The 15,948-nt window shown below is 37.1% G+C and overlaps 1 protein-coding gene across 2 annotated transcripts in view; it reads left to right on the top strand.

Annotated features, from left to right (window-relative positions):
* Window positions 1-12,719, top strand: part of Prcp (prolylcarboxypeptidase) — a 91,190-nt gene extending 78,471 nt beyond the window's left edge. For both annotated transcript variants that reach the window (XM_033764248.1, XM_010630887.3), the window contains exons 7-9: window positions 3,210-3,374; window positions 4,078-4,265; window positions 11,752-12,719. In XM_033764248.1, coding sequence (XP_033620139.1) covers window positions 3,210-3,374; window positions 4,078-4,265; window positions 11,752-11,968 — 570 coding nt within the window. In that variant the 3' untranslated portion in view covers window positions 11,969-12,719. The remainder of the gene's footprint in view (window positions 1-3,209; window positions 3,375-4,077; window positions 4,266-11,751) is intronic.
* The last annotated feature ends 3,229 nt before the right edge of the window (window positions 12,720-15,948 follow it).

Here is a 15,948-nt window from a genome sequence, read left to right as displayed (position 1 = left end):
TAGTATGTTATGCATCGATGGCAGCAACAGCTTTTCCAGGCTCTGCAGTCATCTGAACAAAATTATAGACATTCAGCACATTCCATTAAAAAAAAACAAACCAAAGAAAAGAATAATATCCAGACAACAGCAAAATTCTGTTGCTATTGTGGTAACTGGCACCATTTTTTCTATTAGCCTCTTAATCATCATCTCGAAAGAGAACATTCTAGAGTAATATCATTAAATGTAGCTCTGATAAAGCACGGTCCCTACTATGTATCATAAAGCAGGTACTAGATATTTTACATTCATAGAGGTATGATACAGTACTGTCCTACATCAATAATACTAGATTCAGTTTTGGTTTGAAATTTACTTTGCCTGCAAATAAGATTGCTACCCCTGTTTTTTTCTGGGCTCCTGTCACATGGAGAATTGTCTTTTCCAGAGTTTTAAGTCACTGGTTGCACATTGCTACCTCCTTGCCCCCTGCCTAGCTTGGATTATAATTCTGCCTCATCCACTATGCTGTGCTAGAACATCACACTCTTCTCTGTGTTTCATGTGTCTAGACTAGTTTTATGCTGAAATTTGAAAAAGCTGAGTCTGCTGCTGGTGTCCCGGTTTAGGAAAGAGTGCTGCTCCATTGTTGGCAATATGTAGTTTAATACACTTTGTGAATGGTTCTTGAGTTTCACACTGTCTGGAGTATTTCTGGTTGCCATATTTCATAGAAATATTTTCTGAGTGCTATACAAATGTCAGGTAGTTGACTTGCCATGAATAATTGAGTTGTCAAAAGAGTAAACGTTTTTACTTTATTTGTCTTCAACTGGCAGGCATTTCCTTATTGCTTTAGGTATGATAGGTTTGTGAAGCTCTCAGTTTATTTCAGTTCTCTTTCTTCATGTATATCCTGAACAGGGGTGTACATTATGCTCATGACTTCACATAAATACTTTGTAAAAGATATATACAGATGTCCTGACTTTTCTCATACTCAACTTTTCCAAAAACTGACCAGAATTATTGATGCACACTCTGTCTTCCCTTTGGAAAGCCGTGTTGCAGTTGAGCATGTTAAATGCCCTGAGAAATCTTGCAGTCAACAAAAGTCTTCACATTTGGTCATCCAACAGTTCTTGAAATTATTTGACTGAGTATTTTCATGAAGTATCAACATTCCATAGAAATATTGTCATTCAGAATTTATTTGGACAGCAGCATCAAATTTTCCGTGCCTTGTCAAATTTTCTCTGTCTCTCTCTCTGTCCTTCCCTCCCTTCTTCCCTCTTTCTATCTATCTTTCTATCTTCTTCTTCTTCTTCTTCTTTCTTCTTTCTTCTTTCTTCATTCTTCTTCTTTCTTTTCCTAGAAGTTGTTACTGAAAGCCAGTCCTCGGCAGAACTATGAGGAGGGCTGGATGTGCTACTGGCTTTTTACCCTTGTTCTCAGTGCCCTTTTCCTGACTGGGAGAGTTTCCCCAGTCTAGGCCTTGTCATTCTTGCTGCCCTGGGTCTGTCTATGGGGTGCAGTAACTGGGCTCTAAGCTTCCTGACTTCTTCCCTGGACTTGTCTTTTTTTTGTCAGAACTTGCCTATTGTATATATTTTTTCCCTAAGAAGTAGGAAAGGATGCGTTCACTGAATTCATGTCGCAGTTCTAATAGAACATGCGAGTGTTAAATCTTCCTTGCCATTGCGACTCTTCACACTTTTACAGAAGGATGCTTTTTAAGCTATATAGCATAATGGATGAGCTATATATCATAACCAGAGACAATTGGGCATAAATCGAGGCCTACCATTCACTAGCTGGGTAACCTTGAATAAAACAATTTAGCCAAAGAATGTGTTTTTACATGTGAAATGGTGGATAATAATCTGATAAGGGTTTTGAGGATTAACAGTGTAATGGTTGTAAACTCAAGGCATAATAATTGGTAACTGTTGTTGTTATTCAGCTATGATTCCATTGCCCATGATTATTTCCTAACATTTAATTATAACATTTAATTATAGGAAATATTTCAAACATACAGAAAAGTTAAAATAAGTGGATAGTGAACACTCATAAACTCACCACCTAAATTCCTCTCTATCTCTTATGTTAAATGCTAGAAGCTCTCTACCAGTGAGCTGCATCCCCATCCATTGCCATTTAAATTCTGTAAATAATATTTTGCAGTATTTGACTTGTTCACATAGCCATTCTTTATTTGTGTTACTTTTAATGGATTTCAAAGTTGCAGACATATTCCCACTAAATAACTAAACCTTAATATCCTTAACTGGAATTCAGTATTTGCTTAATTCTTCTTTGGGAGGCAGTTTAGAATCTACACGCAGTGAAATGCACACAGAAGTACACCCGTTGTTGTGTAGCCCAGACCCTTTGAAGATCTAGGATATTTCTGTAGCTCAGGGGTGGGAGTTCCCAATGCCTCCTGTAGTCAGTGTCCACCTTCACGCTAAACCCTCAGTATTGCCTGTGATTTTCAGAGATAGGATTTCAGGCAATGATTATAGATCATTGAGAGGAATATTTGGGAACTACAGAGATACAGGATATGCTTCTTATCATACTACAATGTGGGGACTTAGTGTAGTTTTTCTGTAAGAAATTTTATAAATTTTGCATTTTAAAAAATATAGTCATTGATTCAGCAAATGTATAGTTGTAGTGACCTTGTTGAGTATGGAGGAAGATGTTCTAGGGGCTCTGATAGAAATAGGTGTCGGGAGTAGGGAAACACCAAGAAGGGAGTGCTTTAAGGTCTTCCAGACTCTGGAATAGAAGCAAGGAAAGCCTTGGAGAGAAGGTGATAATTGAATTGAATGTTGTAAAAGATGACTTGGCATTTTCTAGGCGTTAGTGGAGTAGGAGAATAGGAAAAGAGTGAACAGGGGCAAAAGGAAAGGAAGAGCTTGGTGTGGTGGGGAATGATTTTACTAGGCTGGAGCCAATGTTGTGAAGATGAAGTTACCGTGGTATGTGGAGGGGCCTTCGCATATCATGTGAATGATTTGGTTCATTCCTGTAGACTGGGGAGAATTTAAAATGTTTATCACTTTATGAAGGGATTATACTCAAGAGACAGAAAAAATTTTAAGCAATTCAGTTAAGATGTTTATGTTTTATGATCAAATTAAAATCATTTTTTCCTTGTGTTATTAAACTCATTTTATATTTATATTCTGACTCTTCCCATTTATCTAAAATGACAGGTAGTGTGCCAGTATTTGAAAAATCCTAATGTATCTGATTCACTGCTGCTGCAGAATATTTTCCAAGCTCTGAATGTATATTATAATTATTCAGGCCAGGCGAAATGCCTGAATATTTCAGAAACAGCAACTAGCAGATTGGGAATCCTGGGCTGGAGTTATCAGGTAAGCATGTGTGATTTCCCAAGTAGAATTTACTTTTCACTCACTCAGTTGTGCTATAACAGAGACAATACAAGGTGTCACCTAGCTTATACTGGGTTCTTTTACTTTACTCTGTGAGACCAGGATTAACTTTCCTCACTTATTCAGTCATTCTATTTGACCATCACCAAATACGTGGTGAGCACTTGCCATATGTCAGTTGTCCTTCCATACTTCAAAGATACAAAGATATTTCCTACGTGATCTTGCCCTCACATATATCCTGGTAAGAAAGATAGGCAACTAAACTAATATTGTGATAGATCTTGATGGATCCATTTATATGGATAAATGTTAAAACAAGAAAAGGTTCAACTCTCTGTGAGTCTTCATCCTTTCATCTACCCAATAAAACTAATAGTAATAATAATGCTTTCTTTCCAGAATGGTCTTGAAGTTTAAGTATGATAGCAAATGTGAAAGAAGGAAATTTGTAAAAAAAGAAGGAATATAGAGTTCTAATTTCTATGACTTCTCAGCCAAGTCTTGCAGTGATTTAATAAGGGAGTGTATGGGATAGAAATAGAGAGCTGGGGGCCTTGAAGCTTGATTGCCTGAGTTCATACCTTGGCTTTGCTCCTTACTAGCTGAATGGCCATGGGTAAGTTATTTTATTTCTTTGTGCCTCACTTATCTTTGGATTGTTTACTTGTTTTCCTTCTAGGCCTGCACAGAAATGGTCATGCCTTTTTGTGCTAATGGTGTCGATGACATGTTTGAACCCTTCTTGTGGAACTTGAAGCAATTCTCTGATGAGTGTTTTAATCAGTGGGGTGTGAGACCGAGGCCCTCCTGGATCACTACCTTGTATGGAGGCAGAAACATTAGTTCACACTCAAACATCATTTTCAGGTGAGCTTTGCTGGTCCAAACATGAGCCTTGGTTGATGGAGACCTTTGTAGAATAACTGATAAACTAGAAATGGAAAAATGCTAGACAGTAAAACAATAGAAATACAGCAGTGGTACCCATTGGTTTTTTGTTTGTTTGTTTGTTTTCTCCTTGAAAAACTAGATGCTGGGCCAGGGATTTAGCTCAGTGTTTCTGCCACCTGCCTCACAAGGACTTGTGCTTGACCCCTGGTACCAAAAAAAAAAAAAAGAAAGATTAGATGCTGAAAAGAGATTAAATTTTATGATGTACTACTGATATATAAAGATTTCTCAGATAGATACTTTTGAAGTATCCACTTTGTTCTGTTCCAAGTACTACCTGAGGCACTTGAAGTGACCCATTTGAATCTTCCTAACCATCCTGTGGTGTAATCATTACAGTTTCTTTTTTACTGAGGGGGAAACTGAAAGTCATCATGTTCAGTTCCTTGTCAAACTCAACCAAGTCTGCGATAAAGCCATATTTCTACCTTGACTCGTCTAACTACAAACACTATTGGCATTCTACTTTATTCCTTAAAACATGACGCATTCAATATTGGTTCATGTCAAAGTTAATTGAGTTGGCTATGGTTGTCTGACTGTGCCTTCAAAATTTTCATGTTTGGCTAAACTGTTAACTATTAAGGCAACAACTGGTTAAAAAAAAATTTCCCTAAATCTAAGTGGGAATAGTAAAGAAATACCAATACATACATCTTAAAGAGAGCTGTTGTTAAAATTGTAAATGTCACTTTTTGTGTGTGTGTGGGTTGCACTGGGTATTGAACTCAAGGCTTTCACACTGAGCTATGTAACTGTCCCTTTGCTCAGGCTAAGCTTGATCTTGCAATCCTCCTCCCTTAGCCTGCCAGAATGCTAGGATTATAGGCATGTGTCACCATGCTTGGTTCCTTCAGCTCTTTTATAAGGCACTAATCCATTCACAAGGATGGAACTCTTTGAGATTAATCACTTGCCCAAAGGCCTTACCTCTTCTTACTACCATAGTGGGAATTATGTTTCAATACATGAATTTTGGGCAGGACATCCAAATCATAGCAGTTTCCAAGCTCATACTTCCATGGAGTATTTATGTGGATTTTTCTAGCATTCTGAACTTTAATTTAAGCTCATTTTTCCTTGTTTTGATCTTAAATTGTAGCTCAAGTTCAAGTCAAATTAACTGGAGTCTTTAATCTTTGTATGAGGTTTTACTAAATGAATTTTGGTCAAGTACATTTTTCTTTCCCTGAGTTCATTTGCCCTTTTATAGTATTTTTTTGGGGATTTCAAAATTAACATCATCATGTATCATCTTCAATGGAGAAGGGGCCATATTTTATGAGAAAATTTTCAGGAATAGAACAGAAGCCAGTAGATAAGATGATAACTCAGTGTAAGAAATGACTGTGAAAGAGCTGTGCAAAGGTAGATTGAGCTTTTGCAAATAGTTAAGTTCTGTGATCCCCAGTTTCATTTTCTGTAAAATGAGAATGATAATATCATTCACCTCATACATTTGTTGGCCCAGATCTGGCAAATATATATACTAAAAATATTTGTTGAATAAATAAATGAAAGTATAATTTCTACTTTGCACTTTACAGTTTACCCCCAAGAAATTGTGTATTTGTCCCGAATGTCCCCATTTCTTCCTCTTCTTCTTAAGACTCAGGCCTCCTCTAAGAAGTCTTTCTTGAGTCATCCAGAAAGCATAGACATCCACCGGCCCTTTAGCTTCTCTAGGACTTGTAAATACCTTTTAACCACTCTGTATGGAAAAATCTGTTTGCATCCTGTCTGCCCCAGAAGATGGCGAATATCTCAATGTCAGGGCTTTCATCTTAATCGTCTCTGTGCCTTTAGCACCTGCTACCTGACTAGCACGTGGTGGAGTTCCATGAATGTGTGTGTTGATAAGACAAGGGAAGAATTGCACAGTACAGAAGGCTTCAGGAGCTTGTGGAAGTTTAAAGGCAGGACTGTGAAGATGTTAGTTTATTGTTCTGTAGCGGCAAGTTTACTTTTATAAAGAAATCTTTTACTTCAGGCTGCTAGGTATGAAAATTCCAGTGTAAAAAAATTTAAGCTATCAAAAGATTCAGAATTATTTTCTGAAGAAAATGTAACCCTTTTCTCCCCTGAAGTAAAAAAGCAGCCTCAGGTGCCTCTGTTCTGTATGCTTTGTGTAAGAGAATGTCTGAGGAAGCACGTGGGAGGTGTTCAGACTTCTCATCTCAGCCCATCTCACATAAATCCAAGTGTGTCTGCTGATCGGTTTGGAAAGTTCAGTCTGTCGTTTAAGATTTGTCAGTTAACATTGAGAAATGGGAAGAAAGGAGCTAAAGGTGTAGGGAAGGTGGGACGGGTAGGGGAAGGGTAATAAGGGAAAAGAAAAAAATGTTAGATGATGAAAAGATGGAAATAAAGTGGTTGTAGATGGGGAGGGGAGGAGCGGGTGAAGGGAGAGCAGGGGTAAGGGGTAAAAATGAGAACCAAGACTTGTCATGTAGAGGTACAAGATCCCAACAATGAATGTAACTGTACTGTATCCCTAAAATGTACCAATAAACTCAATTAAAGCTGAAAAAATAAAAAGATTTGTCAGTTAAGACTCTGAAGCCAAACAGACCTTGATGTCTTCCTGCTTCTTTCTTGAGTTAGCTGTGCAGCTTTTGGCAAATTGCCAATTCATATAATTTGGAAATTGTGACTACGGAGCAGCATTACTTAAGGAGAAAATAAATTGTCATGGAAGTAAATGCCATGAGGGCAGAGATTTTGTCTGCTTTGTTCTCTACCGAGTCCCCTGTGCCCAATGAGTGCCTGACATATAGGGGACACTCAGTAAGCATTTGTTGGATGAATGAAGCCTCAATAAATAATCTCATTTAAGCAAATTTAAAAAAAATTGTGCTGTGGTCTTGTTTGGATGAAACCCCTCTTCCCAACTCTTAGACCATTTTATCAATGGCCATTCCTGATTATTTAAATATAAATTCAGAAGGAGCCTCCGAGGAGCAGGCTAGTTGACATCATTTCTCAGGCAAATTAATTGTTGCCAGTGATTAAGTGAGGCTGGTTGTTGGGAATTTTACCCAGGCATCTAGATTCTCTCATGAAAGCCAGTTTTCTTTCTTTCTTTCTTTTTTTTTTGTTTTTTTTGTTTTTTTTGTAGATTTCCCAATGATTGTTTTAGCTTTTACATGTCTAAGACCAAGAAATTCAAGTCCATGTGCATCTTAGGTCTCTCAGCAACCCCAAACACTGTTGCTAAGCCACTAGGTTGTTTCAGATGACCTTTTAAATCAAATGCAGTTTGCTTATTATGTGGCTGTTGGGATAGATTTTTTGTTTTGCAAATAATGGAGAGTTTCCTATCTTGTTTGGGCCTGTCAAATTGGAATAATGATAAAGGCTATTTGTTCACTTAAGAGAATCCAACCTTTGTTTAGTTTACTTTAAACATTATCTGGTAGTTGAAAACTATGACTCTTGTTTTCCACTGAGTTTTCCCTTTTCTTTTTAATAAAATTTTAAAAAGATGCATTTTTAAAGTAATTTTTAAAAAATAATGGTATTTCTAAGTTATGATTAAATTCTTTTTAAAAAAGACATTGTAATAGAACAAGAAATTTACATTGTACTTCATACATGTACTTAATGTACTTAAATATTTCTTTCATTTAATTTGTGCATTTGCCTAGAAAAAATTGAGTATCCTAAGTTTTTATGAGAAATTGTTTCACATCCATTTTTATGATTCATTTACCTATTGGAGGTACTAACATTTCTCACACTTATAGAATATGATTATAATATGATTACACAGCATACTTGTGTAGTATTTCATAGTTTTTACCTTTTTTCTATATATATTATTTATTGGGTATCACAATGTCTCTGTGAGAAAGGGGGATTATTTTTTTTTCCTATAATACAAGTAGGAACTGAGGTTCACAGAGGTCCGGTAACTTACACAAGGCCATTTTGTGTAAGCTGTATGCAGCTAAAAAGGTTATGCAACCTAGACCCATGACCTGGGCTTGGTGGCACACGCCTGTAATCTTAGCACTCTGGAGGCTGAGGCAGGAGGATTATCACCAGCCTGTGCTATATAGTGAGTTCAAGACTCGTGTGAATTGCATAGAGAGGCCCCATCTCAAAACAAAATAAAACAAACAAAAAGGAACCAAAACATCTTATATCTTCAGACTTAGGTCATTGTTCTTTTCACTGCTACACATAGCTGAATGCTGATGTGTGTATTTTTATTAATTAACTTATATGCTATTCCACATTAAAAAGCACTAAAGAGATTTACATGTTCATGAACCTATATATACATATTCTTAGATATCTATGTAGGACATCCAGTACAAGGCCATAGACAATTAGACATTTATATTCTTTTTTTCATTCATTCAGTAAATATTTGTTTCCTACTGTGAGTCCAGCCTGGCTCTAGGAACTGGAGATATGGTAGTTAACAAAACAGCCAATAATCTGTGTCCTTGTGGAGTTCTAGTTTGACAGATAGGTAATAAAAACGAAATAGTGTCTATGAACACGCTAGAAGGAATAAATTCCAGGAGTGGGTGGGGGAAAGCTAGGGAAGGGTCAGTGAACTGTCAGGAGGAGGGGAAAGTATTGAAATTTTAGATTAGAGAGAGCAGGAAGTTCTCACCAAGGGATGAGTTTTGTAGATTGATATGGAGGAAGCGAAGGAGCCAGCCAAGAGATTAGTGGATAAAAGTGTTACAGAGGGGTAAGCAAGGGCACAGGTTGTGAGAGGTAAGTGTCCCCAGCATGTTCTCTTTCAGGCAGAGTAATGAGCTCAGTGTGGTTCCAGTGAGGTTAGGAGGAAGGGGTAGCAGGAAAAATCAGAAGAGGCATTGGAGGGCCCAGGGCATGTAGAGACTTGCAAATTCTGGTAAGGACTTTGGTTTCATTTTTTATTTTATGAAAAAACTAAAACAAAATTTCACAACAAATTAATAGAGAATAACAGTAGTTAATACCCTGTGTATAGATGTGAAAAGTTGGAGTGTTTTGAGCAGAGGAGTGATTTACAGGGTGGAATTGATTGCTTTGTTGGTATTAGATTGCAAGCATAAGAGTGGAAGGAGGAAGAATAGTTGAAAGCCTATTGCAGTAATCCAGACCAAAGATGATGATGATTTGGATCAGGGAAGTTATGAGATGTGGTCAGACTCTGGATATGTTTGAATATTTAGCTGACAGAAGTTGTTGACGGAAGGGGTGTTAGACAAAAGTTAAAGAGCGACACCAACGTTTTTTTAACTTGAGCGACTAAAAGGACAGAGTTGCCATTAACAGGTTGGGAAGATGGTGGTGATGGTGGTGAGGGCTACTTAGACTTGGATCATTGCAGCAGCTAAGTTTTGGAACCTGTATATTTGAGACATCGGATTAGATTTCCATGTAAGAATGATAAGTGAGGAATTGAACTTTGATTCTAAGGTGTTCCAGAAAGGTCCTGAAAAGATCCAGTATTTGTTATTTTGTTAGTCAGATTTCTATCACTATAACAAAATATCTGAGATAACCAACTTAAAAATAGAAAAGTTGGCTCACAGTTTTGGATTTCAGTTCAAGGTTGTTTGGGGCCTGTGCAGGAATGTAGAGTAAGCTGCTCACAGGATGGTACCTGGGAAGTGAATTAGAGAAAGAGGAAGAGACCAGATCATACAATGTCTTAAAGAACAACTCCCCCCAGGAATCTAAAACCTAAAGCCTCTCCCTGGACCCCATTTTTTTTTTTTTTTTTTTTGGTACCAGGGATTGAACTCAGGACGTTGTGCTTGCGAGGCAGGTGGCAGAACCACTGAGCTAAATCCCTGGCCTTGGACCCCAGTTCTTAATGTGTTTCTCCCACTTCCCATTAGTGTCAAGCTGGGGACTCACCTTTTAACAACACACGGGCCTCTGGGGGACATTTAAGATCCAAACCATAGCAGTAGTCACCTCTGTATAGATTGTACTTAGAAGTGAATTTTTTGATGATTTATGTACATTATGGAAATAATTTCATATATCTCATAAGTGGTCTTGAAGTCTTTTTGGCTTTAGGCTTTGAAAATACCTCCCCGCAATGGAGTGTGCATTAAACAAATGTCAGAACACACAAAAAATGTTCTGTTGGTGATATTAAGTGGTAAATACCCAAGAAACATGAAAATACACATCCATATAAAACCTTGAATATGAGAATGTTCATAGGAGCAATATTCATAATAGTCAAAAAATAAAAACAGGGCCGGGGATTTAGCTCAGTGGTTCCGTTGCCTGCCTCACAAGCTCAAGGTCTTGAGTTCAATCCCTGGTAGAAAAAAAAAAATAAAAACAATGCATATGGGCCTCAATGATGAATGGATAAATAAAATATGGTCCATCCATATAGTAGAATATTATTTTTCAATAAATAGGAATAATTTATTGATTCACCCTAGAACATGTATAAAACTGAAAAACATTGTGCCAGGTGAAAGCAGGCAGTCACAAATGACAATCAGTTTTACAATTCTATTTATGTGAAATCTTCAGAAGGTAAATCGATAAAGACGGAAAATAGATGAGTGGTTCCCCAGGGCTGACAGGGACAAGGTGTGCGTGTGGGTTGGGTGAATGTGGAGAGACCGCTAAAGAGTATATTTTGGGGGCAGTGAAAAGTACTAAAATTGATTTTGGTGATGGATGCACAATAATAAACATACTAAGAACCATTGAACCATACATTTTAAAGGGGTGACTCCCATGGTATACGAATCATATAAAGCTGTTAAAAATATTATTAGGGTACTATCTGCATTTTTCATTTTTTCTTAACTCAACTACACTAAACAACCTGTTTTGATGCCTGATCTTCTTTATATTCTGAAATGTGTTGTGTGAAGTAGTAAAGACTAACCTAGTAGTACTGTACTTTCTTAACTTTAAAGCTAATGTAAAGTGAAGATCTTTGAGTAATGCCCAAAATTTCTGATTCTAGATTCTGGGGACTTTTTACAATTCTACTATCCCATTTTCCAAAGTATTTTACCAGTTGAACAAAAAATGTGACTTTCTTTCTTTCTTTTTCTTTTGGCAAAGGGATAATTTGAACTTTAAATATTAATGTTTTTTCTTTATCATTTTAGTACTTGGGTTCTAGAAAGGAAGAAAGCTAGGGTTAATTGAAGAATTCCTATGTGCCTGAATCTCATTAAATTCTTCCACATGCTCTATTTGGTATAATCCTTACAACTTTAGAGGTAGACTTTGTTATCTCTATTTTTCAGATGACGGACACCTTTCTTTATGACAAATTAGATCCTCAGATTAAGTCCCTCAGTCTATGAGTTAAAATTTTAAGTGTTAGGCATTTACTGGATTTCTCCTATTTTATTTGAGTTTAAATGTGAAAAATAACCTTAATTTTTCTTCTTTCCCTTATTTGCAGCAATGGTGACCTAGACCCCTGGTCAGGAGGTGGAGTAACCAAAGACATCTCTGATACGTTAGTTGCAATCACCATTCCAGAAGGGGCCCATCATTTAGATCTCCGAGCCAACAATGCCTACGATCCTGCGTCTGTGCTGTCAGCACGCTCCTTGGAAGTTAGACACATGAAGCAGTGGATCAGAGGCTTCCATGACAATGCCAGAAGGCGGCACTGAACAACTTGGATCATTTTCAGTTTCTTTTATGTTCCTTCCATCCACATTCCCATTCACTTTGGTTTTCTACGTGTAATTACTTTCTCTTGTTTGTCATTAGATTTGGTGGAGCTTAGGTTGGGGTGAATGAAAGAGCGGGTGATGGAGGTGGGAATAGCATCCCACCACTGGTAATGCCTGGGTCCTCTCTGTCTTTGTGCTACCTCCCGGAAAAATGTAATCCTAACGTCTTCAGCACCATCAATGGGCCTTATAAGTGGTGCAGAGTTCCTGACTGCCTTTCATAAGAGACTCACTCCCTTTGTTTTTCTACAAGCAGGGATTTCTCCTTGGTTTTGAGGTTGAAATCTTTTTGGCCCATTTGTAAGACCCCTCCTTGCCACACAGGAAAAAAAACCACAGATAAAAAATGATGTAATTGCAGCTGGTAGGAAGGATGTCTGGTGCCAGTCCAGGAAATGGGGCCCATTTCTTTTATACTTGATTTAATGACTTTGAACTGTACAGTAAATAAAGAATAAGGCCGGACCTTGTACCTATGTGTTGCTTCTGAAGCTCATTCCAGCTGTAGGGAATGCAGGGTGCCTTAGGTTTGGCTGTTTTTGGAAAGTCCTTTAATTTCTCTTTGTAATTTGGCAACTTTTCTTAGTTCTGGGATATCTGCCACTGTGGTACTGCCAGTAAGAAATTTGGCCTTTTCCTACTCCATTTCTCTTTGTTTTGAAGGTCAGTTTTGTGATAATTTGGTTAAATTCTTGCCAGTTTAGTAAAATGACTCTGTTTTGCCTTTCACTTAATATCTGAATGATTTCAATGCAGTGGTCACTGATGATAGTTCAAGAAAAAGCCTTTAAAAAGTGGTGAATTGGCTGCTCAGTAAGAATATAGCTGTGTTTAGCTTTTTTTTTAAAAAAATTTCATTTTCTGGTGGTTGTTACTGCCATCAGTAAAGCCAGAAGTGTCAGGATGCTGAGAAGCAGGTGCAAGAGGACTTTTCTGTATGGCTTCCAAAAGACAAGCTGACTAATTCATGCAGGCAGCATATTTGACATTAATAAATGGCTGAGCCGTCCCTATTTCCAAGGGGTTGGCTTCTTTTAAGCAGTGCCTACACTGAGACCTTTCTTCAGAAGAGCTTTTCTAGGATAACAAATAGGGTTCGGTCAAAACCTTTCAAGGACACACACACAGAGAGAGAGAGAGAGAGAGAGAGACAGAGAGAGAGAGAGAGAGAGACTAACAGTTCCTACTTTGTTGAAAGATTTCTTCTTCCTTGTTTTCTATTTTCTCTCAATTTATTTTCTGTGCCTTGCCTTGGGAACATTTTCTGCTTTTAAAATCTATACCTTGAGCTGGATCATTTCAGAAGCAGTTACTTTTTAAAAATGTGGGAGACTGAACTATTTTTCTCACTTTCCCTGGCATCTGGGAGATACAGGAACATTTTCATCTTATTTTGCAAGTCTTCAGTTCTCATTGTAGTGAGTTGTCCTCTAAAGCATGTGGTCACTATTTTTATTTCATCATCACAGAATAGTCTACTGGGGTGGGAATTTAAAGATTAAAATAATACTAGTTTATATTCTTTGTCAACTAAGAAGTTATGTAATGCAAGGTGTTAGACTTACTGGAGGATAGTCTTACCACTTATTTTAGGATTTTAGGCTGTTTTCCTTGAAACTTTTTTACTTGTTTTAAATCTTTGAAATACTTTGTCATTTCATTTAATGTTGATTCTTTGGATAAGTTACATCTTTCTGAAGAAGTAAGTCTTTTTTTCTGCAAATTTAATTTGGTTCTATCACTGTAGCCGTATTATGTGTCTAGACAGCAGGCTGAATTGAAGTTAGCCTAGGTATAATGTATTAATACTTCATTTTAAATTGAAAATTACTGGAACATCAAATAGGACATATTGAAAGTTTACTGCTGGGTATGGTGGTGCACACCTGTAGTCCCAACTACACACAAGGCTGAAGCAGGAGGATCTCTTGCCCCTGGGGGGAAAAAGCTTATTTATCTTTCTAATTACTGGGCTATGTTTTAACACACGCAGAAAGGGAGATATACATAATTATAGTGTTTTTTACTTTCTGTTTTCATTAATCTACCTTCCTTGGGGGGGGCTCTATCCAGTTAAGCGATTACCCAGAGGAGCCAATGTCCAGGCCAGCGTAATAAGGGGAAGGTACCTCGGATGTCCTGCGCCACCCTATGGGTTTGTAGGCGATCAGATTGTAGCTCAGAAGAAAGCAGCTTATCCAAGCCCTAATAGCTCATTTTTTATTAGTATCTGTTTGTGATGTGTAATAATTACATCCCTCTTAGGCTATTAGTACATACAGAATTGTGTTTGAATCATTTTTATTCTCCCTTTTTTTTTTGCTTCTGTATCCTCCTGTTCTCAGATCACCTTCATATTTTCACAAAGTCTACCTCCCTGTTTCTTATCATCTGTCTTATATTTTGTTCTTTAAATTGTTTATATTTTGAGTTTCACATCTAAGAGAAACAATGCAACATTTAACCTTTTGTGTCTGATTTATCTCATTTAGCATTATGGATTCAAGATCTAGCCATTTTCCTACAAATAACTGAAATTTACCCTTTTTATTTTCAAATTTTTAAATCTTTATTCAGCTTATTAGTATATTTTAGGTATATAGTACAGTTACATTTATCTTTGGGATCTTGTATCTTTACAAAACTTATCTTGGTTCTTATTTTTCCCTGTTCCACAGCGCTCCCTTCACCCCCTACACCCTTCCCTGTTTACAAAGACATTATTTCCATGTTTTTCCTTTTAACATATTTTTTCTTTTCCCTTTTTACTTTTCCCCTACACCTCTCACTTCTACTCCTTCAGACCTTTTCTTCCTATTATACAATATTGGGCCAGGGATTTGGCTCGGTGGTTCCACTGCCTGCCTTGAGTTTGATCCCTGGTACAAAAACAAAACAAAAAAACACCTATATACATAATATCAATTATTCATTTTGATCCTTATTTACACTTTTAGTTTTTCACACCAGAGAAACTAGTCCATACTTCCACGTGTATCTTATTTAAGTAAAGGGTATGGCCTCAGTGTGCACTCACTTAGCTTTAAATATCTCTACTTTCTCATTCTTTATGGCTGAGTAATACTCGCGTACACACACACACACACACACACACACACACACACACACACACACACCCCTTCTTTATCCAGTATTCTACAGATGGGCAATTGCGCTGTCTCCAAATTTTAGCTATTACGTAGCTAAACAAATTTGGAAACAGCCCATTTACCCATCAGTTGGAGTCTGGATAAAGAAGATGTAGTTTTTCTATAAAATGGAATACTACTCAGTCATAAAAAATGAGAAATTAGAGTCATTCATAGGAAAATGGATACATATTGAAGATATACTCCTAAGTGAAATAAATAAGTCACACATGTGTAAATACCGAACAGTTTCTCTGGTGTGAAAAACTATAATGGTACATAAGATCTTAATGATATAATTGACAATGTGAAATAGGAAGAAAAGGGCTACAGGTGTAGGGGAAGTGGGAAAGGTAGGGGAAAGGTAATAAGGGAAAAGAAAAAAAATGAGAAAACAAAAAAATGGAAATAAAGCATTTGTAAATAGGGAAGGGAGGAGGGGGTGAAGGGAGGGTAGGGATAAGGGGAAAAAAATGAGAAACAGGACCTGTCATGTAAAGAAAGGTACAAGATCCCAATGATGAATGTAATTGTACTGTATACCTAAAATGTACCAATAAACTCAATGAGAAAAAAACAAACAAACAAATTTTAGCTATTACAAACTGTGCTCCTATAAAGATGGGTGAGTGTATATTGCTGTGATATTATTCTTTTAATTCTTTTGGGAAGATTACCCAGCAAAGGAATAGCTGGGTCAAATGGGACTTCCAATCCTAGTTTTTTGAGGTATCTCCATATTGATTTCTACAGTGGTTGTACCAGTCT

Source organism: Fukomys damarensis, unplaced genomic scaffold (genome assembly GCF_012274545.1).
Source record: "Fukomys damarensis isolate Sample0158 unplaced genomic scaffold, DMR_v1.0_HiC HiC_scaffold_16, whole genome shotgun sequence".
Lineage (NCBI taxonomy): Eukaryota > Metazoa > Chordata > Mammalia > Rodentia > Bathyergidae > Fukomys > Fukomys damarensis.
The sequence above is the reverse complement of the archived record's forward strand: the minus strand, read 5'-3'. Positions and strand labels throughout refer to the sequence as shown.